Below are 23,184 nucleotides of genomic sequence, written 5' to 3' on the forward strand. Positions count from 1 at the left end.
TTATCGATGGCCATTTGAATGCACAGAGATAACGTGACGAGATCCTGAGGCCCATTGTCGTGCCATTCATCCGCCGCCATCACCTCATGTTTCAGCATGATAATGCACGGCCCCATGTCGCAAGGGTCTGTACACAATTCCTGAAAGCTGAAAATGTCCCAGTTCTTCCATGGCCTGCATACTCACCAGACATGTCACCATCCATTGAGCATGTTTGGGATGCTCTGGACCGACGTGTACAACAGCGTGTTCCAGTTCCCGCCAATATCCAGCAACTTTGCGCAGCCATTGAAGAGGAATGGGACAACATTCCACAGGCCACAATCAACAGCCTGATTAACTCTATGCGAAGGAGATTTGTTGCGCTGCATGAGGCAGATACTGACTCGTTTTCTGATCCATGCCACTACTTTTTTTTAAAGGTATCTGTGACCAACAGATGCATATTTGTATTCCCAGTCATGTGAAATCCATAGATTAGGGCCTAATACATTTATTTAAATTGACTGATTTCCTTATATTAACTGTAACTCAGTAAAATCTTTGAAATTGTTGCATGTTGCGTTAATATTTTTGTTGGTCAGTCCTGTTAGGTATGCTGTGGTGTCACACAATTAGATGGGTTAAGGGTTAGAGCCAGGGGGTGAGAGATAAGGTCAGGGTTATGGTAGCCTCTGCCGATACCCCAACAACCGGACACTTTTGGACGTTAACAAGGCGACACTCCCTCTTAACTCCTCCTCCACATTTACTGGATTGGTTGAATAACGCAGAAGAGAATCTCCCCCGACAGTTCTTTTCATCGCATGAAGACCAGTATGTAGGGTATCTAGTTTCAGGCGTTTATTTTACGCATGCTATGTTATGTTAGGGTCATGGTTAAGAGTTGCTGTACCTTAACTAGATGCTATCTGTTGTGTGCATGTAAGCTCATCCAAGTGTGTGTGCGGTCGGGTGTGTGTGTGTTTTTATTTTTTCAGGTGCGTAAGATCATCCGTGTGTGTAAGGGGATCCTGGAGTATTTGACGGTAGCTGAGGTGGTGGAGACCATGGAGGACCTAATCACCTACACCAAGAACCTAGGACCAGGTAACCTCACCTGTAGGCTCTGACCCTTAACCTCTGACCTGACCTCTAAACCTGATCACCTATACCAAGAAACTGAGACCAGGTAACCTCACCTTAAACCTCTGACCCATAACCTCTGACCTCTAACCCAGCGGTTCACAACCTTTTCTGTACTGGTAACCACCAAATCACCGTAAAAAATGAGGACCCCCATTCGTGGAGTCACAGAATTGTCTAAAATAAAGTATTTTCACGGTCAAATTTAGGGTATTTTTTCTCAGTGAATGTAATAGATTATAGGCCTATTATTATTATTATTATTAACAATTTGCATTGTGAAAAGTAACGTAAAAGTAACGTTAAATTGCTTAGAATACCATGAATACTGTTATTAATTTAGAAAGAAAACAAATCTTGACAAAATAAAAACAAATCTTTAAAGAAATGTGGACCACCTGCAGTACCAGAACATAGGTTGAAAACCACTGCTCTAACCTGACATCTAACCCTGATCACCTACACTAAGAACCTGGGACCAGGTAACCTCTGACCAAGAAGATAATTGGTTCAGGATATTTTTCACTCTGTGTTGTGAATGGCTAACAGGTATGACTAAGATGTCTAAGATGATTGAGGAGCGACAGCAGGAGTTGACCCATCAGGAACACAGACAGATGCTATTCAACTCCCTGAACACTGTCAAACAACTACTGCCTGTACTCATATCAGGTCTGTCGGTCTCTCTCTCTCTCTCTCTCTCTCTCTCTCTCTCTCTCTCTCTCTCTCTCTATCTCTCTCTATCTCTCTCTCTCAATTCAATTCAATTCAATTTAAGGGCTTTATTGGCATGGGAAACGTGTGTTAACATTGCCAAAGCAAGTGAAGTAGATAGTAAACAAAAGTGAAATAAACAATAAATATTAACAGTAAACATTACACTCAGAAGTTTCAAAAGAATAAAGACATTTCAAATGTCATATTATGTATATATACAGTGTTGTAACAATGTGCAAATAGTTAAAGTACAAATGGGAAAATAAATAAACATAAATATGGGTTGTATTTACAATGGTGTTTGTTCTTCACTGGTTGCCCTTTTCTTGTGGCAACAGGTCACAAATCTTGCAGCTGTGATGGCACACTGTGGTTTTCACCCAGTAGATAAGGGAGTTTATCAAAATTGGGTTTGTTTTCGAATTCTTTGTGGATCGCTGTAATCTGAGGGAAATATGTGTCTCTAATATGGTCATACATTTGCAGCTCAGTTTCAACCTCATTTTGTGGGCAGTGTGCACATAGCCTGTCTTCTCTTGAGAGCCAGGTCTGCCTACGGTGGCCTTTCTCAATAGCAAGGCTATGCTCACTGAGTCTGTACATAGTCAAAGCTTTCCTTAGGTTTGGGTCAGTCGCAGTGGTCAGGTATTCTGCCACTGTGTACTCTCTGTTTAGGGCCAAATAGCATTCTAGTTTGCTCTGTTTTTTTGTTTGTTCTTTCCAATGTGTCAAGTAATTCTCTTTTTGTTTTCTCATGATTTGGTTGGGTCTAGTTGTGTTGTTGTTGTTGTTGTTGTCCTGGGGCTGTGTGGGGTCTGTTTGTGTTTGTGAACAGAGCCCCAGGACAAGCTTACTTAGGGGACTCTTCTCCAAGTTCATCTCTCTGTAGGTGATGGCTTTGTTATGGAAGGTTTGGGAATCGCTTCCTTTTAAGTGGTTATAGAATTTAACGGCTCTTTTCTGGATTTTGATAATTAGCGGGTATTGGCCTAATTCTGCTCTGCATGCATTATTTGGTGTTTTACGTTGTACACGGAGGATGTTTTCAATTTGGTGTTTGTCCCATTTTGTGAATTCTTGGTTGGTGAGCGTACCCCAGACCTCAGAACCATAAAGGGCAATGGGATCTATAACTGATTCAAGTATTTTTAGCCAGATCCTAATTGGTATGTCAAATTTTATGTTCCTTTTGATGGCATAGAAGGCCCTTCTTGCCTTGTCTCTCAGATCGTTCACAGCTTTGTGGAAGTTACCTGTGGCGCTGATGTTTAGGCCGAGGTATGTATAGTTTTTTGTGTGCTCTAGGGCAACGGTGTCTAGATTATTTTTGTCTTACTGAGATTTACTGTCAGGGCCCAGGTCTGACAGAATCTGTGCAGAAAATCTAGGTGCTGCTGTAGGCCCTCCTTGGTTGGTGACAGAAGCACCAGATCGTCAGCAAACAGAAGACATTTGACTTCAGATTCTAGTAGGGTGAGGCCGGGTGCTGCAGACTGTTCTAGTGCCCTCGCCAATTCGTAGATATATATGTTGAAGAGGGTGGGGCTTAAACTGCATCCCTGTCTCACCCCACGGCCCTGTGGAAAGAAATGTGTGTGTTTTTTGCCAATTTTAACCGCACACTTGTTGTTTGTGTACATGGATTTTATAATGTCGTATGTTTTTCCCCCAACCCCACTTTCCATCAATTTGTATAGCAGACCCTCATGCCAAATTGAGTCAAAAGCTTTTTTGAAATCAACAAAGCATGAGAAGACTTTGCCTTTGTTTTGGTTTGTTTGTTTGTCAATTAGGGTGTGCAGGGTGAATACGTGGTCTGTCATACGGTAATTTGGTAAAAAGCCAATTTGACATTTGCTCAGTACATTGTTTTCACTGAGGAAATGAACTAGTCTGCTGTTAATGATAATGCAGAGGATTTTCCCAAGGTTGCTGTTGACGCATATCCCACGGTAGTTATTGGGGTCAAATTTGTCTCCACTTTTGTGGATTGGGGTGATCAGTCCTTGGTTCCAGATATTGGGGAAGATGCCAGAGCTAAGGATGATGTTAAAGAGTTTAAGTATAGCTAATTGAAATTTGTGGTCTGTATATTTTATCATTTCATTGAGGATACCATCAACACCACATAACTTTTTGGGTTGGAGGGTTTGTATTTTGTCCTGTAGTTCATTCAATGTAATTGGAGAATCCAGTGGGTTCTGGTAGTCTTTAATAGTTGATTCTAAGATTTGCATTTGATCATGTATATTTTTTTGCTGTTTGTTCTCTGTTATAGGGCCAAAAAGATTGGAGAAGTGGTTTACCCATACATCTCCGTTTTGGATAGATAGCTCTTCGTGTTGTTGTTTGTTTAGTGTTTTCCAATTTTCCCAGAAGTGGTTAGAGTCTATGGATTCTTCAATTACATTGAGCTGATTTCTGACATGCTGTTCCTTCTTTTTCCGTAGTGTATTTCTGTATTGTTTTAGTGATTCACCATAGTGAAGGCGTAGGCTCAGGTTTTCTGGGTCTCTATGTTTTTGGTTGGATAGGTTTCTCAATTTCTTTCTTAGGTTTTTGCATTCTTCATCAAACCATTTATCACTGTTATTACCTTTCTTTGGTTTTCTGTTAGAGATTTTTAGATTTGATAGGGAAGCTGAGAGGTCAAATATACTGTTTAGGTTTTCTACTGCCAAGTTTACACCTTCACTATTACAGTGGAACGTTTTGTCCAGGAAGTTGTCTAGAATGGATTGAATTTGTTGTTTCCTAATTGTTTTTTGGTAGGTTTCAACACTACTTTCCTTCCATCTATAGCATTTCTTAATATTATTCAGTTCTTTTGGCTTTGATGCCTCATGATTGAGTATTGCTCTGTTCAAGTAGACTGTGATTTTGCTGTGGTCTGATAGGGGTGTCAGTGGGCTGACTGTGAACGCTCTGAGAGACTCTGGGTTGAAGTCAGTGATAAAGTAGTCTACAGTACTACTGCCAAGAGATGAGCTATAGGTGTACCTACCATAGGAGTCCCCTCGAAGCCTACCATTGACTATGTACATACCCAGTGTGCGACAGAGCTGCAGGAGTCGTGACCCATTTTTGTTGGTTATGTTGTCGTAGTTGTGCCTAGGGGGGCATATGGGGGAGGGAATGCTGTCACCTCCAGGTAGGTGTTTGTCCCCCTGTGTGCTGAGGGTGTCAGGTTCTTGTCCAGTTCTGGCATTTAGGTCGCCACAGACTAGTACATGTCAATGGGTCTGGAAATGATTGATTTCCAACCTCCAGGATGGAGAAACTGTCTTCATTAAAGTATGGGGATTCTAGTGGGGGGATATAGGTAGCACACAGGGGGACATTTTTCTCAGTTGAGATAATTTCCTTTTGAATTTCTAGCCAAATGTAAAATGTTCCTGTTTTGATTAATTTAATAGAGTGAGTTAGGTCTGCTCTATACCAAATTAGCATACCCCCTGAGTCCCTTCCCTGTTTCACACCTGGTAGTTTGGTGGATGGGACTACCAGCTCTCTGTAACCTAGAGGGCAACCAGTGGGTCCATCTCCTCTATACCATGTTTCTTGTAGGATGACAATGTCTGTATTTCCAATTTCTTTGGTGAAGTCCAGATTCCTGCTCTTTAGGCCAAAGGCAGTTGACCTCAGGCCTTGGATATTCCAGGATGAAATAGTGAAGGCTTTGTGTTCCATAAAGTGTCTAATGTTGTTGGTTGTGTGGTTTGGCCTCAGGCCAGTAATTGTGAGCAGAGCATCTGGTACATGCCATTGGCTTGGGCTAGTGTAAGAGTGGGTGTTGGGCCTGTTTGCCTGCTCACGGCCTGGGCGTATGTGTGACTTTCATGTTGAGGCCCTCTTTGTGGGAGTGGGGGGCTTGGGGTGGGTAGGAGGGTCATAGGTCTGATCTGAGGGGGCCTAAATGGGGTGTGGGCATGGTTGACTTGGGGGGGAGTTAATTGGTGGGGGTGGGGGTGTAGATGTGGTTGATGGTGCTGTGGTCTGGATGTAGGTCCTCTCTGCGGGGGTCCTCTATGTGTAGGTCCTGGGGGGGGTCCCGCAGGTCTGGGAGAGTGTCTCGCTGGTCTGGGCGGGGTGTCTGTTGATCTGTTGCTCCTGTGTAAGGTGTTGGGTCTGCGGTTGAGGGCGATATCCTTTAGGGTCCGGGCGAAGGTGGGCACTGCTGCCTTGTATAGGTGGACCTGGTCGTAAAGGCTGTTCATGTCCAGGGTGGAGTGGTGGGCCAGGAAGACATTTGGTTTTGATGCACAGTCACGGGAAATACTTAATATAATATAATATAATATGCCATTTAGCAGACGCTTTTATCCAAAGCGACTTACAGTCATGCGTGCATACATTTGTTTTTGTGTATGGGTGGTCCCGGGGATCGAACCCACTACCTTGGCGTTACAAGCGGCGTGCTCTACCAGCTGAGCTACAGAGGACCACAGAGCTTGCGTTTACCCGCTGTATGGTAGCAGGGTGGAAGTATTTTCGTGGTAACAGAGTTGAGATAACCACTTGTGCGTTGGGGAAAGTAGAAGAAGCTTTTTCTATCACTCCCTTGAGTGATGTGGCCACCCTTTCCTGCTGTGTTCTCAGGTCGTTTGTGCCTGTGTGTATTATTATGTGGCTGGGTGATCCTAGTCGGTCCTCAGACAGAAGGTCTAGGGCGTGCTGGGTGTTTGGACACCAGAGTTTAGACACTGTGTGTTTTGGAAAAAGTTTATTTTCTTGTATGTATTTCCCGTTTGAGTCCATAAGGAGTACAATCTGTGGCTTGTGTATGTCCTCAGTGGGTGTGGGGGGGTCGTCATGAGGGCTATCAGGGTGTCTGACTGGGGGGTTGCTCAGAGGGGTTGGGGTCCCCAGGGCTTGGGGTTCTTCATTTGTTTGTCTGGGTGTGATGTCGAGGCTATGGTCAGGGTCTAGGGTGTACTGTTCTGCTGCGGTGTCGAGACTTTGGCCAGGATCTGAGGTGGGCTGTTCTCTAATGGGTTGTTCAATGTCACCCATCATCGTTCTCCCCTTCTCCTCCAGCACTCTGATCCTCTCCTCTAGTGCTCTGTTCTTCTCCTGCTCCTGCTCTTTCTCCTGTTGATGTTGTCTCACCACAGTCCAGAGTGCAGACATGTCTCTCTCTACCTGCAGCTCTCCAGGTCTAGTTAAGGGGGTGTTGTTGTGCTGGACTGTTGTCTGGGTCTGTGCTGACTGGAGTGTGTTCACCTGCTGTTCCAGCTCCACCTGCCTTACCTCCAGCTGGGTGAATGTATCCTTCATTTTAATGAGGGAGTAGTACTCTGTGCTGGGAAGTTGACTTTCTGCTTGGGGTTGCTCTGTGGGGTTATTTAATGAAGAGGTCTGGTCTGACCCGCTCGGGGTAGGGGTGTCTTTCTCAAGGGAGAGCTTCTCCTGCTGAGCTATTTCTTTGATTAGGTGAAAGTCCAGCTGGAACTGTTTGGTGTTGCCTTGAACCAAAACGGTTCCAGATTTATAGAGATTAATAGTAGATGACTCAGAGTCCTCTTTGTCCAGTTTCCTGAGTTTCCACCCGTCGCTAACACCCCCCCTCTTAACAGAGGGGTAGTGGGCTAGTATAGCACTGTGCCATGCCAGGGGATGGTCTGTGTGGAAGATAAGGTTGCTTATGTTCCCATTTTTATACAAATCAGCAAAAAGTGTCTCGTGCTTCCCCAAAAGAAGTTTCAATTTGTACTCTTTTCGTGTCTTGTCGTTTTTTACATTCAGAGGGTACTGTATTTTAATGACCTCTGAACAGTGGGGGGGTGCTTCTAAGGCCTCTGCATTTAGTTGGGGTAGACTGTACGACTCTCCTGCCATTGTTGGGCTCAAGGGCTTTGACACCTCTCACTTCACACGTCAGTGCTAATTGAAATTGTATCTCTTTGTAGCAAACTTAAGCTTGGTAGCCTTAGAATTCAGTCCTTATAATATAAAATATATCATTGTAATGAATTTTTCTTCTTGGTTTTTGAAAGTGAAAAATAGCTTCATACTAAACATTACTCACTCAGTTCCAGGTTGGATGGTGTTTTCAGGTTTCTGTTTGTTTGCCAGAGCATTTGCTGTATAGTTTGAGAATAGTAATCCTTGGTAGTAGAAAGCTTTCCAGGTAATTCCGTCCAAAATCAGGTTGTAGGTTTGGAGTTTTGGTTTGGAATGAAGGTTATGTTGTGGAGGGTAGCATCCTGTATATGTCCCTGCCAAAAAATCCTACTTTATCTAACTCTAAATCTATATTTTTTGTTAAAAATGCAGGAGAAATGTATTTGAGCTCTCTCTCTCTCTCTCTCTCTCTCTGAATTAGTCTCTCTCTCTCTCTCTCTCTCTCTCTCTCTCTCTCTCTCTCTCTCTCTCTCTCTCTCTCTCTCTCTGTGTTTGTGTGTGAATTTGCTTATCTCCATGAACAATGTCAAACAGCTATTGCCTCTTCTCATATGAGGTCTGTCTCTCTGTGTTTATTTGTGTGTGTGTCTGTCTGTCTGCCTGCCTGTCTGTCTGTCTGTCTGTCTTCTCTGCACACTCTTCACACACACAGCCACCCAGCAGATACCAGAGTTGTCATAGCAGCACAGATAACTACAGTGGTAATTAGAACTTGGGTCTGGCAGAATGACTCCCAGCCCACTCACTCAGGCTCTCATTCTCTCAAATATACACACACACGCACTAGTCCCTGTACTCTGCAGTAATCCCCATCTCTCTCTCCCCCCAGCCATAAAGATCTTTGTAGCAACTAAGAGCACACATAGTGCTGGGGTGGAGGAGGCAGAGAGAAACAGATGCTTCACGTTTGAGAAGATGAGTGCTGAGATTAGTGAGATCATCAGAGTCCTACAGCTTACCACCTGGGATGAAGACACATGGGCCAACAAGGTACACACACATACACACACACACTCAGGCAAACACACACAATACATACATACTTCACCCCCTGATTCCCCTTCCAGACACACACTAGTCTCTGGTAGTCCCTCCCTTCCCATGTTCCTCTACACTAGACGCAGCATTTCCTAAACCAGGGGTGTTCCTATCCAGGTCTGGTGGTCTGCTGGTTTTCTTTTCTCCCTGGTAATTAATTGATTGACCAGAGAGTCCACTCGCCTGGTTTCCCAAATCTGAATTAGTCTCTGAATAGAGGGGAGGGTGAACATCAGCAGTACTACTGACCTCCGGAACTGGATTTGAATAACCCTGTCTTAAAGCATACTTCACTTTCTCTCTTTAGTTTCCACTCTTTTCTTCTGTTGGGCTTCTGTTATAACTGTATTTTCTTTTTATTTTCTTTTTTACTCCCTTCATTCTTTTCCTCCCTGTAGAAGGTAAGCCTGCCTCTTTCCCCTCTGCCATGCTGCAGTGTGTGTGGTGTGTGTGTGGTGTGTGTGTGGTGTGTGTGTGGTGTGTGCGTGTGTGTGTGTGTGAGAGAGTGTGAGTGTGCGTATGCGTGTGTGTGATAGAGAGTGAGAGTGAGTGTATGCATGTCTATACGTGTTTGCGTGTGTATGTCTGTAAATACTGTGTGAGGAGAGGGGGAGCTTAAGTGAGAGTGTGTGTGTGCATATGTGTGTGTATGTGTGTGTGTATAACTGCTCTCTTTGTGTCTCTCTAGGACATGGAGTGTATGAAACGTTCTCTGGCGGTGATAGAGGCTAAGATGGCCCTGGCGAAAGGCTGGCTCAAAGACCCCCATGGACAACCAAGTAATGCTATCAGCCATGGTCTAGTGATACAGTCTACCCAAATACCTGCCTCCCCCATCATCCTTATAGTGACATCCTCACAATACTAGCACTGCACTCCTTATGATTAATTAATTGTGTGTGTGTGTGTGTGTGTGTGTGCGTGTGCGTGTGTGTAGGCGAGCCCGGGGAGGTAGCTGTGCGTGTGATATTGGATGAGGCAGGGAAGGTAGGAGAACTGTGTGCTGGAAGGGAACGCAGAGACGCACTGGGAACAACAAAGACTCTGGGACAGATGACCGAACAGGTCGCAGAGCTACGTGTCAGGTACTGTGTGTGTATGTGCTTGTAACTTGTTATAATAACCATGTATAAGCCTTTCCAATCTCTTATGATAAGGCTTACAATATGTTATGTCTATATGTATCAACATTTCAACTTTCTAATGGCTGGTATTTAGTCGGGATCATGTTGAGTTGATTCTTACACATTATAAGGGTGTCGTACATGGTCATGACAAGTTTTACAATACATTATACCTGCAAAGTGTTAAAGTGTTAACGTTAATGTGTGTATAATCTCCTCCTGTAGAGGCCATGGTCCGTCTCCACCATGTGTCCAGCGGGCCGGTCAGTGTTCTCAGGGTCTGGACCTGCTGCTTGGGAAAGTGGACAGCGCCACCCGCAGGCTGGAGGCCTTGACTAAAGCTAAACTGGCCATCGCTAGGAGACTGGATGCTGCCCAGGTCAGCACACACATACCAATATAAAAATAGTGTTTTACTTCAGAGTTTGACTTTTTGTTTCTGGGTTGGTCGAAATATCAGATTAAATATTAAAAGGTAAAGGACAAAACCTTGTGTGTGAATGTGTATGTGTGCAAGCACACGTCTGTGTGTGTGTGTGTGTGTGTGTGCGCGCGTCATAGGCATGGCTGGCAGATCCTAATGGGGGTCCGGAGGGTGCCGAAAACATCAGAGCCTTGCTAGCCGAGGCCCAAAAAATCGCTGACCTGTGCGAAGACCCCCTCGAGAGAGATGACATCCTGAGATCCATCAATGAGATTGCAGGGCTCACCGCACGACTAGTGGAGCTACGCAAGCGGTACGTAATTTTTGTTTGTAACTGTTGTTGTCTGTTTTTTCGAGCGTGTAACTTGTGTCTGTTTGCAGGCCATACCGTGGGTAACTGTTGTCATCTGTGTGATTGTCAGTTTGTCTGTTTTTGGCACATGCCTACCTGAGAGCCCTGTATGGCTGGGTCTGTCTGCCCATTAGCAGGTTCAACACATGCGGACACATGTGCACACAAACAAACACACACACGCCATCTTTACTTTGTGATGGTTTGGAGACGGTCCAGATGATGTTCCTCGACCATGAGACACTTGCATTCAGTCTGCATGGTCAATGCAGCACATGTGACAATGTTGATGACAACGATGCTGTTTTCACTTTGCTTCTTAATATAAATCCACCTGCGTTCTATAATTACACTTTGTTTGTGTTTCTTACATCTGCAAACAGCTAGTTTGTCTATTCTTAGCAAGTTGGGCCTAAACCTTGTTAGCAGTTAATGCTAATCGCTAGTTAACTGGCTAGCTAGCTAATAAATGTCAGTGGTGGAAAATGTACCCAATTGTCATACATGAGTAAAAGTAAAGATACCTTAATAGAAAAGGACTCAAGTAAAAGTGAAAGTCACCCAATAAAATCCTACTTGAGTAAAAATCTAAAAGTATTTGGTTTTAAATATACTTAAGTATCAAAAGTAAATGTAATTGCTAAAATATACTTAAGTATCAAAAGTAAAAGTATAAATAATTTCAAATTCCTTATATTAAGCAAACCAGACGGCACCATTTTCTTGTTTTTATTTATTTATGGATAGCCAGGGGTAAGCTCCAACACTCAGACATAATTTACAAACGAAGCATGTGTTTAGTGAGTCCGCCAGATCAGAGGCAGTAGGGATGACCAGGGATGTTCTCTTGATAAGTGTGTGAATTAGACCATTTTCCTGTCCTGCATTCAAAATTTACTTTTGGGTGTCAGGAAAATGTATGGAGTAAAAAGTACACAATTTTCTTTAGGAATGTAGTGAAGTAAAAGTAAAAGTTGTCAAAAATATAAATAGTAAGTATAGTACAGATACCCAAAAAAACGACTTAAGTAGTACTTTCAAGTATTTTTAGTTAAGTACTTTACACCACTGATAAATGTACTCAGTCAGAGCAAACATAACTAGCTAAACAGCCTGATAATACCAGTGATGGTGTAGACCTAAATCAGCATGTTGTTTGTGCATCAGTATCAAAAATCAAAGAGGAATACGCAAAGCATAAATATGTTAGCTACATGAAGTAGCTAAGAGAAAACATTCAATGTAGCCAAAGATTATAGGGTCCCCTAGGAAACACTTTTCAACACTTTGGTTCCTACCCTGTCACAATAACTCCTCCCTGGCATTTTCATTCGTTGTCATGTCAAACAACACTATTATATTATATTCTAACTATAGAATTAGAATAATCATTCTATTTCCATGATTCCAACAGTTCACCCAAGTGTTTTCATCTAAATCGCAAGTCAAATCGCAATTGCAACATTTGGTTAAAAATAAGGCTTAGGTTGTTTGCCCATATCGTGCAACCCTACGTGGCAGTGTGGAAATTATCTCAAATTAGAGCAGGAAATGCAGAAATTTATGAAAATGCTGAAAATTATTTTTAGTTGAAGTTGAATTTAACAGTGTAAAACAATCAGAAACAACCCATTTGAAATCACTTAGAATGTATGTGTTGCCACCCTAGGGTCACGCATGACTCATAAAGAAAATTTAGAACTTTTATTAATCAAAAACATAAAATACCGTCAAATACTGTGACACCGTCCCATTTTTTAAAAATACCATGATTTTATATTTTGGCCATATCGCCCAGCCCTACTTCTAGCTATCGTTACCTCGATAGTCTCCCGTTACTCCCGTGTCTCGTCTGACTTCCCTGTCGAATAGCAGCGTGTGGTGTTGCTAACTAGCCTCCTCCCCGGTAATTCCATCTGTTTTCGTCTGTCCAGTCAAAATTATATTTTCCAGTGTACAGACCAAGGGGGAGAGAAAGCGGCGCAAGCCTAGCAAGGCTCGCCCCGGCAATTGCAGCCACTACATGTCTCAGTCTGACTCCCATCAGCTCTGTTCTACTTGCCTTGGCGTAGACCACACTTTGGCGGCTCTCGTGGACCCTGCTAGCTGTGCACATTGCGCTAAGCTGGGCTCCGGTGTCATCAAACGTAGAGCATGGTACATGGAAAGTATTGCCCAGGCCTTGTTCTTGCTCGAGGTAGACTTAGTTTCAGGAGTTCAAGCAGCGCCCCCTCTGACCAGGAAGTGGATTACATCCCTGAGGGAGAGTTGCTCTGCTCAGCTTAGAGGTAGGGCAGGAGTCAATGACTGATCTCCCCTTCTTCAAGGCAATCAGACGCGCTGCCACCAAATTTGAGGTTGGGTACCAAGAAGACTAAGATGGCTGGAATCACCCCTTAGGGTAATTCCACATCTGTCCCACAATGTGTACCAGCCTTCCCAGACTGTGTGTCGTTGGTGGAGTCTTCCTGGGCGGAGCCACATAAGTCACCTTCTCTGGTGACTGGCTACCAACACTTGGATATTTATGGCATGGAGTCGTTGGGATGGTTCAGCCCTCCTCCCATGGAGCCTTCCCTGGCTGAACACCTCGACCCAAGGCTCCTTTGACCTTGACAACCAGAGTCTCGTCGGGAGTCCTGCGTCAGGTCACTCAAGGTCACTCAAGACCCATAAGTCCCCGTTGGGACAGGTCAACACCACTGTTCCCCCAGTTCAGCTCTCTAATAAAGAGTTCCAATCACATCCAGGCCCACGGGTCGAGGGTGATGGTTCAGAATGTTCCCATTCAAAACAATCAACCTCTCGAGGGCTACCTTGTCCAGCCACCAGGCCTGGTAGGTTCCCCGTTCCGTCCACGGGACAGGTTGCCCATATGCGCAGTCGCTCCAGTGGGGTGGCCGCCACAGGGTTCCCCGTTTCCCCCCGGGAACAGATGAGTTCCCTTGCTCCTCACAGGGAGCAGGAGCATGCGTGTGCAGTCTCCCCCTGGGTCCTACACACCGTAGGCCAGAGGTACAGACTACATGAAAATAGTGCAGCAAGCAGCTTGGTGAGAAGGTGACAACAGTTGGTGCGATTATTCGCAAATGGAAGAAACACAAAAGAACTGTCAATCTCCTTCAGCCTGGGGCTCCATGCAAGATCTCACCTCGTGGAGTTGCAATGATCATGAGAACGGTGAGGAATCAGCCCAGAACTACACGGGAGGATCTTGTCAATGATACAAGGCAGCTGGGACCATAGTCACCAAGAAAACAATTGGTAACACACTACGCCGTGAAGGACTGAAATCCTGCAGCGCCCGCAAGGTCCCCCTGCTCAAGAAAGCACATATACAGGCCCGTCTGAAGTTTGCCAATGAAGATCTGAATGATTCAGAGGAGAACTGGGTGAAAGTGTTGTGGTCAGATGAGACCAAAATGGAGCTCTTTGGCATAAACTCAACTCGCCGTGTTTGGAGGAGGAGAAATGCTGCCTATGACCCCAAGAACACCATCCCCACCGTCAAACATGGAGGTGGAAACATTATGCTTTGGGGGTGTTTTTCTGCTAAGGGGACAGGACAACTTCACCGCATCAAAGGGACGATGGACGGGGCCATGTACCGTCAAATCTTGGGTGAGAACCTCCTTCCCTCAGCCAGGGCATTGAAAATGGGTCGTGGATGGGTATTCCAGCATGACAATGACCCAAAACACACGGCCAAGGCAACAAAGAGTGGCTCAAGAAGAAGCACATTAAGGTCCTGGAGTGGCCTAGCCAGTCTCCAAACCTTAATCCCATAGAAAATCTGTGGAGGGAGCTGAAGGTTCGAGTTGCCAAACGTCAGGCTCGAAACCTTAATGACTTGGAGAAGATCTGCAAAGAGGAGTGGGACAAAATCCCTCCTGAGATGTGTGCAAACCTGGTGGCCAACTACAAGAAACGTCTGACCGCTGTGATTGCCAACAAGGGTTTTGCCACCAAGTACTAAGTCATGTTTTGCAGAGGGGTCAAATACTTATTTCCCTCATTAAAATGCAAATCAATTGATAACATTTTTGACATGCATTTTTCTGGATTTTTTTGTTGTTATTCTGTCTCTCACTGTTCAAATAAACCTACCATTAAAATTATAGACTGATCATGTCTTTGTCAGTGGGCAAACGTACAAAATCAGCAGGGGATCAAATACTTTTTTCCCTCACTGTAGCCCACAAGCCATTTTTAAAAGTCTAATAAATCCATGTAATATAGCCTACACCTTCACAATAAATCCATTATTTATTTTAGACAGGTCTAAAGAAGCATTATATGAAGAAAATTTAATCTATTTCAGAAGAAAAGAATAGCATACTCTGAGTTGTCCTTATGTTAGGTCCTGATGTGGCTATGCCAAATGGCTGTGGGCTACACACCAAACGGTTTGAGGGAGTGCTCACATGCGGCTATTCTGTGTTGAGCGGTTAAAAATAAAAATTAATAAATATGCCATTTAGCAGACGCTTTTATCCAAAGCGACTTACAGTTATGCGTGCATACATTTTTTTGTGTATGGGTGGTCCCGGGATCGAACCCACTACCTTGGCGTTACAAGCGCCGTGCTCTACCAGCTGCTCTACCAGCTGAGCTACAGAGGTTAACAAAGAAATAGGTACTCCTATATGCTTAATTTAGAGTTATTAATGTAACTTTGTTCTACAAACGTTGGGCTATATGTTTAGATTTTTAATACATTGTAAGGCTGCATGATGAGACTAATGATGATTTGAAAAAAGTTGCATGAAAGGCATGAGCTCTGCTTTGTTTTTTGCGCAGGCTGTACACACTCCAATAGTCTCTCATTCACAATTTGACAAGCACTTGATAATGCCTTGAATATCACAGCGGCATCCCCTTTGTGGCCGTAAGGCACCCTAAAAAAATCCATGCCTTTTGTGACCCGGAGTGCTGCATTGTGCCCTTCTCCCTGAGTGTGCTGTGCAATCCGAAGCGTCTCTCACTCACACAGCTCTCCGTCAAGTGATCGACTCTTTCTCACAGGCTACAAGTTAAGACATCGGGACGCGACTGCGCACGTCCTTATCCAATTCCGAGGTGCATATTGAAGATATTGGAAGAACTGTCCACATTTACTTTTCGTCAGCCAACAAGATGAGTAGGTCTAACGAACAGCAAAAGCATTAGCCTATGTCAATCTGCTATCCCCCATAGTACAAAAGTCGACCTATTCTGTGCGAGAAATAAATATTCCAAACATAGTCTGGGACAGTTGTGGGATGCGATAGATCCCAAATTAATACAACCACTAGCATCAAAAAACCTTTTTTACGCAATGTCGCTGACGCAACAGATCAGAACATTTAGCTTAAAATGTTGATAAAGTATTAGGCTATTTCTTCACATTATAAGCGCAGCAATGCGCACATGGTAGTAGGCTATAAGCGCGATGTTCCATAAGCAGAAAACTCCATTATCAAAAGTGATAGCAAATGCAATTATGCATGAAATGCTTCTATTATAAAGGTGCAAATTATCTTCCCCAAACTTAAACTCATGCGCTGCTTATGTATGCCAGTTAGGCTCTACACCCCTTGTAAAGCGGATTAATGTGCTTCATTTTAAGAAGTTATTTGGCCACTTTAGTTGTGATACAAACCTTATCAAAACATATAGGCATATGGCTTAGGCTACATGAGGTGTGCGACTATGATTCGAACAAGTCGCAAAAAAAAGGCATTGTTTCTTATGCTGGGCATCATTCACAAGTGATAATATATAATTCACAAGTGATAGGCTAATATTGTCACCCCATCAGACTATTCTTGATTGAATCTTGTCATTACATATGCTAAATAATATATGTGTGACATTTGTTTTGATTTAGAATGGACCATTATCATGCACCTGTATCGAAACGGGCAGTGGGAAAAAATACATGTCATCTATGCACTTAAATAGGGAATGGAGGACGCTTTTCCCCGTGGTTTATTTTCATGCCAGCTAGGTAGGCTATACTCCTGCTGTAAATATAACCAATGTGCTTAATATTTGCTTAATATTAGGAAAGTTGAGAAATAAATATAGTAGGCCTAGCCTATAGAAAGCTGATGGGATCCTCCTCTTTTTATTAGCAGCCATCACTCTATTTTCTCCCACAATTGCATAGCCTATAGAAATGTTGCGCAACATGAGCTCATGGTCTCTCATGAAGTGTTTGATTAGATTTTCGAATACATTTGCATTGATGTCAGAGTGATTAGAGGGACAATAGAGTGCGGAGTACCAGGCAGTTAGCAAGTTTGGTAGGCTACTAATGACCAGCAGCAGCATTAGAGCTTGTAGAAGCCTAATTACTGTGACTAAATGGTAATGTGGAATTTGACTGCCTTCATGACTCGGTGACCGCGGTAATATGGTCACCGCAACAGCCCTAATCACAACATACCTCTGGGCGTAGACACGCTGGCCCACTACCTGTCAGACGTGCTTCTGTACGCCTTCCCTCCCGTGGGCCTGATCCTGCTATGTAGGACTAGGTGAGACGATGATCGGGGCTCACCCCTTTCGTTTGTCGTTTTATTTAGGGAGCGCACTGTCTTATAAGATGGCCCTCTTGCTCGCCTTGGCCACTGCCAGGCACGTTAGCGACCTTCATGCGCTCTCGGTTCATCCTTCATGCACTTACGATATGTCCTAACGCCGCGTTCGTTCCTTAAGTCATTTCCATGACTCATAGTAGCCTAGTCAAGCCACTGATATCTCTTTATCTGAGATTTATGTGGTGGCTAGTTGGGCTTCCCATCACACCTTTGTGAGGTTCTATCATCTGGAAGTCACTGCGTTATCCCTGGCACACACAGTCCTTGGCGCTAGAGCTGAGTAGGATGGATCAGGTACACTGCCACAACACAGGCTTCTCAGGAAACGGGCTAATGGCAATTGGGGCGTTTTGCAAGTGTCTCATAGTGAGATGTCAAACCGAGTCGACTGAAAGAGTACTATGGGTTATGGTATGTAACCCCGGTTCTCTGAAGGAACATCTCACCAGATTGCCCTTCTTGCATGACTTGTGTAAGTGGCAGTTAGTTGAATAAGGAAACCAGAGCATTGCGGGTGCTATATATATACGCAGGGCTTACACCCACAAAGCTCTGATTGGCCTGTTAGGCGTGATTTAATAAGGTTTCAGCGAATAGGACACGAGGAGGCATGTCCCATAGTGAGACGTCTCCCTCATCTCCTTCAGAGAACCAGGTTTACATACTGTAACCCATCGTTTTTAATGAACCAAACTGAACTTCTGATTCTTTGGTATTTTTCCTCCTTGATTTATTGATGTTGTGTGTGCAGAATAACCCTTACCCTTCGGGATGGAACACCTTCAGTCGACAATAATGACTTGTTAAATCTCTACCTGGTACAGCCAAAGGAGGATGAGCCTGGTGCCTCTATAGGTTTCTTCCTTCTATGTAGTTTTTCCTTGCCACTGTGCTTCTGCTAGCTCTTTGTGGTCTAGGATGGGTTACTGTAAAGCACCTTGTGACAAATATAAATATATGTGACTGATTGGTTGATATCTCTCTTTCTCGCCCCATCCTCTCTTTTCTCCCCCCTCACTCTTTCGCTTTGTCTCTGTCTCTGTTTCTCTCCTCTATCTCTCCCTCTCTCCCCTGCCCACACTCTCTCTCTTTGTCTCTCTGTTTCTCTCCCCCCTCACCTCTCCCTGTATCTCAGGGGTAAAGGGGACAGTCCGGAGGCGCGTGTGCTAAGTAAACAGATCGGAGCAGCTCTCCTGACCCTGCAGGCTAAGACCAACAGAGCGGTGGCCAACATGAGACCTGCCAAACCAGCCATCACTCTGCAGGGCAAGATGGAGCAGGCCCTACGCTGGGTCAACAACCCTGGACAGAATGACAGGGGTGTGGGTGAGTGAGGGAGAAGGGGATGGGAAGAGGGGAGGAGGGGCGAGGAAAGGAGAGGATAATAGTCTTTACAATACAGTGTCCATCTTTTACAATGGAGATGTTTATTTTGCATACCCCTATGTGCATGTGTATGTGTTTATGGTGTACTCTGTTCTGCCATGCTGCCGTCTGAGTGCAGTGTGTGAGCGGCCACAGCACAACACAGGTAACTGCTTTTACAGAGAACTGAACCATAAAGCTGTTGTGCTGTACAGTGAGCTCCAAAAGTATTGCGACAGAGACACATTTTTTGTTGTTTTGGCTCTGTACTCCAGCACTTCGGATTTGAAATTATACAATGACTATGAGGTTAAAGAGCAGACAGTCAGCTTTAATCTGAAAGTAATTTCATCCATATCGAGTGAACTGTTTAGATATTACAGTACATTTTGTACATAGTCCCCCCATTTTAGGGGACCAAAAGTATTGGGACATGCCTTTGACTACAATGACTACATCAAGCTTGTGACTCTACACATTTGTTGGATGTATTTGCTGTTTGTTTTGTTTGTGTTTCAGATTATTTTGTGCCCAATAGAAATGAATGGTAAATAATGTATTGTGTCATTTTGGAGTCACTTGTATTGTAAATAAGAATATAATGTGTTTCTCAACACTTTTCTACATTAATGATTACAGATTAATCCTGAATGAATCGTGAATAATGATGAGTGAGAAAGTTACAGATGCACAAATGTTGGGCACAAAATAATCTCAAACACAACCAAAACAAACAGCAAAAGCATCCAACAAATTTGTAGAGTTACAAGCATTCTTTAATACACATACAGTATAAGTAATACTTTTGGTCCCCTAAAATGGGGGGACTATGTACAAAAAGTGCTGTAATCTCTAAACGGTTCAACCGATATGGATGAAACCCTCAAATTAAAGCTGGCAGTCTGCACTTTAACCTGAACGTCACTGCATCATTTCAAATCCAAAGTGCTGGAGTAGAGAGCCAAAACACCGTAGCAAAATGTTTTGCAATGGGAAATGTTTTGCAACGAAGTCTATAAAGTCCAGTGTGTTAAACATGCATTACTCTACCCACCCTCAAGGTCAGGCAGCAATCCGGGGCTTGGTATCGGAGGGCCGCCGGTTGGCTGGAGGGCTGGGGGGGCCGTACCGGCAGGATATGATTGTCCGCTGCGATCGCAACGAGGCGCTGATGACATCGCTGGCTGACATAGCGGGGAGGGGAGAGGCCGAAGCCCCCCAGGCTAAAGCTACTGCTTCACAACTACAAGAAAGTCTGAAGGTAACACACACACACAGTGATGGGCAAAGATACAGGTACAGTGCCTTGCAAAAGTATTCATTCCCCTTGGTGTATTTCCTATTTTGTTGCATTACAACCTGTAATTTAAATAGATTTGTATTTGGATTTCATGTAATGGACATAAACAAAATAGTCAAAATTGGTGAAGTGAAATGAAAAAAATAACTTGTTTCAAAAAAATAAAATAACGGAAAAGTGGTGCATGCATATGTATTCACCCCCTTTGCTCTGAAACCCCTAAATAAGATCTGGTGCAACCAATTACCTTCAGAAGTCACATAATTAGTTAAATAAAGTCCACCTGTGTGCAATCTAAGTGTCACATGATCTGTCACATGATCTCAGTGTATATATACACCTGAAATGCCCCTGAGTCTGCAACACCACAAAGCAAGGGGCATCACCAAGCAAGTGGCACCATGAAGACCAAAGAGCTCTCCAAACAGGTCAGGGACAAAGTTGTGGAGAAGTACAGATCAGGGTTGGGTTATAAAAAAATATCTGAAACTTTGAACATCCCATGGAGCACCATTCAATCCATTATTAAAAAATGGAAAGAATATGGCACCACAACAAACCTGCCAAGAGAGGGCCGCCCACCAAAACTCACGGACCAGGCAAGGAGGGCATTAATCAGAGAGGCAACAAAGAGACCAACGATAACCCTGAAGGAGCTGCAAAGCTCCACAGCGGAGATTGGAGTATCTGTCCATAGGACCACTTTAAGCCGTACACTCCACAGAGCTGGGCTTTACGGAAGAGTGGCCAGAAAAAAGCCATTGCTTAAAGAAAAAAATAAGCAAACACGTTTGGTCTTCGCCAAAAGGCATGTGGGAGACTCCCCAAACATATGGAAGAAGGTACTCTGGTCAGATGAGACTAAAATTGAGCTTTTTGGCCATCAAGGAAAACGCTATGTCTGGTGCAAACCCAACACCTCTCATCACCCCGAGAACACCATCCCCACAGTGAAGCATGGTGGTGGCAGCATCATGCTGTGGGGATGTTTTTCATTGGCAGGGACTGGGAACCTGGTCAGAATTGAAGGAATGATGGATGGTGCTAAATATAGGGAAATCCTTGAGGGAAACCTGTTTCAGTCTTCCAGAGATTTGAGACTGGGACGGAGGTTCACCTTCCAGGAGGACAATGACCCTAAGCATACTGCTAAAGCAACACTTGAGTGGTTTAAGGGGAAACATTTAAATGTCTTGGAATGGCCTAGTCAAAGCCCAGACCTCAATCCAATTGAGAATCTGTGGTATGACTTAAAGATTGCTGTACACCAGCGGAACCCATCCAACTTGAAGGAGCTGGAGCAGTTTTGCCTTGAAGAATGGGCAAAAATCCCAGTGGCTAGATGTGCCAAGCTTATAGAGACATACCCCAAGAGACTTGCAGCTGTAATTTCTGCAAAAGGTGGCTCTACAAAGTATTGACTTTGGGTGAATAGTTATGCATGCTCAAGTTTTCCGTTTTTTTGTCTTTCTTGTTTGTTTCACAATTAAACATATTTTGCATCTTCAAAGTGGTAGGCATGTTGAAAGTGGTAGGCATGTTGTGTAAATCAAATGATACAACCCCCCCCCCAAAAAAAATAATCCATTTTAAATACATTCGCAAGCCACTGTAACTTCCAAAATAAAGGAAACACTTGAGTAAATGAGGGATACAAAGTACATTGAAAGCAGGTGCTTCCACACAGGTGTGGTTCCTGAGTTAATGAAGCAATTAACATCCCATCATGCCTAGGGTCATGTATAAAATGTTCAGTTGCCCATTATGTTGGCTACCATGGCTAGAAGAAGAGATCTCAGTGACTTTGAAAGAGGAGTCTCAAAGGAGCATAGTGTGTTTTAAAGTGTTTGTTTGTGTGTGTGTGTGTGTGTGGGTGTGTGTCTCAGTCACCAGATCCCAAACCAATTGAACACTTATGGGAGATTCTGGAGTGGCACTTGAGACAGCTTTTTCCACCACAATCAACAAAACACCAAATTATTGCATTTCTTGTGGAAGAATGGTGTTGCATCCCTCCAATAGAGGTCCAGACAAGGCACATTGAAGCTGTTCTAGCGGCGGCCCAACGCCCTATTAACATGCTGACCACACCGCCCGCATGTTATTCAATCATTGCTTGTGCGCGTCAACAAGCGTCTGCATAGCCAGGCGCTAAAATAGAAGTTGGTTCTATTTGTGATGCTTGACACGCTGCAAGTCCCGCCTCTCCCATCTCCTCATTGGTTTTTAGGAGCATATACTCACGTGGGTGATTGAAAGATGAATTGAGGTCCACACTCCAGTCCAGAGTGTGGTGGTAATGCACCTTAAAGTTGGTTGCCAACCGCCATATAAAGTCCAAAGAAGAAGAAGAAGCCTGAAGAGGAGAGATTACTAGAAACAAACTATTTTATCTGTGGATTTATTGTAGGAGTAGAGGACCTTGTGCATTTCAGGTAAAATAACAACCCAATGTTTATATCCCAGGACAAATTAGCGAGCAACAGCAAGCTAGCTAGCTAAATTGCCATAAATGTTAAATGCTTTTCGACCTGTCCCCAAATTAAAATAGTTGGTTCAGAGTTTGTTTTGATATTTCAACCTCCGTGTCCTGATCGCGTCTGGTATGGGTGGACAAAATCAACACGTGAGCGGTGTGGTCAGACACTTTATGTTGGTGTTTCCTTTATTTTGGCTATAGTGGCGCCGGAGGAGATGGCTGCCGTTTTACGGGCTCCTAACCAATTGTGCTATTGTGTGTGTTTTTTTGCATTATTTGTAACTTATTTTGTACATAATGTTTCGGCCACCGTCTCTTATGACTGAAAAGAGCTTCTGGATATCAGGACAGAGATTACTCACCTCGTACTGGATGAAGATTTTTTCTTTAACCAGTCGGACGAGAAGGATTTACTTCAGACACCCGACAAGGCCCAAATCCCGTCATTCGCAGGAGAAAGAGACAGAGATATCGGGGACGTAGGTCAGGGTGCCTTGTAAGGATCCTACGGCGAGTGGGTAATCTGCCTCTAGCATCAGTCCTATTAGCCAACGTAATATCATTGGATAACAAAATAGACAAGCTACGATCACGAATATCCTACCAACGGGACATTAAAAACGGTAATATCTTATGTTTCATCGAGTCGTGGCTGAACGACGACATGGATAACAATCAGCTGGCGGGGTTTACGCTGCATCGGCAAGATTGAACAGTGGCCTCTGGTAAGACATGGGGTGGCGGTCTGTGTATATTTGTAAACAACTGCTGG

General features: G+C 44.0%; 1 protein-coding gene across 2 annotated transcripts in view; it reads left to right on the forward strand.

Moving 5' to 3' along the window:
• Nucleotides 1–23,184, forward strand: part of LOC311140906 (vinculin-like) — a gene marked incomplete at both ends in the record, with an annotated part of 59,976 nt that overhangs the window by 24,302 nt on the left and 12,490 nt on the right. For both annotated transcript variants that reach the window (XM_084176178.1, XM_084176179.1), the window contains 9 exons: nucleotides 981–1,089; nucleotides 1,675–1,797; nucleotides 8,576–8,736; nucleotides 9,473–9,563; nucleotides 9,722–9,869; nucleotides 10,134–10,287; nucleotides 10,470–10,645; nucleotides 18,404–18,594; nucleotides 19,695–19,894. In XM_084176178.1, the coding sequence (XP_084032304.1) occupies nucleotides 981–1,089; nucleotides 1,675–1,797; nucleotides 8,576–8,736; nucleotides 9,473–9,563; nucleotides 9,722–9,869; nucleotides 10,134–10,287; nucleotides 10,470–10,645; nucleotides 18,404–18,594; nucleotides 19,695–19,894 (1,353 nt within the window). The remainder of the gene's footprint in view (nucleotides 1–980; nucleotides 1,090–1,674; nucleotides 1,798–8,575; nucleotides 8,737–9,472; nucleotides 9,564–9,721; nucleotides 9,870–10,133; nucleotides 10,288–10,469; nucleotides 10,646–18,403; nucleotides 18,595–19,694; nucleotides 19,895–23,184) is intronic.

This window comes from Coregonus lavaretus (assembly GCF_964263955.1).
Source record: "Coregonus lavaretus genome assembly, chromosome: 1".
In the NCBI taxonomy this organism is placed as follows: Eukaryota; Metazoa; Chordata; class Actinopteri; order Salmoniformes; family Salmonidae; genus Coregonus; species Coregonus lavaretus.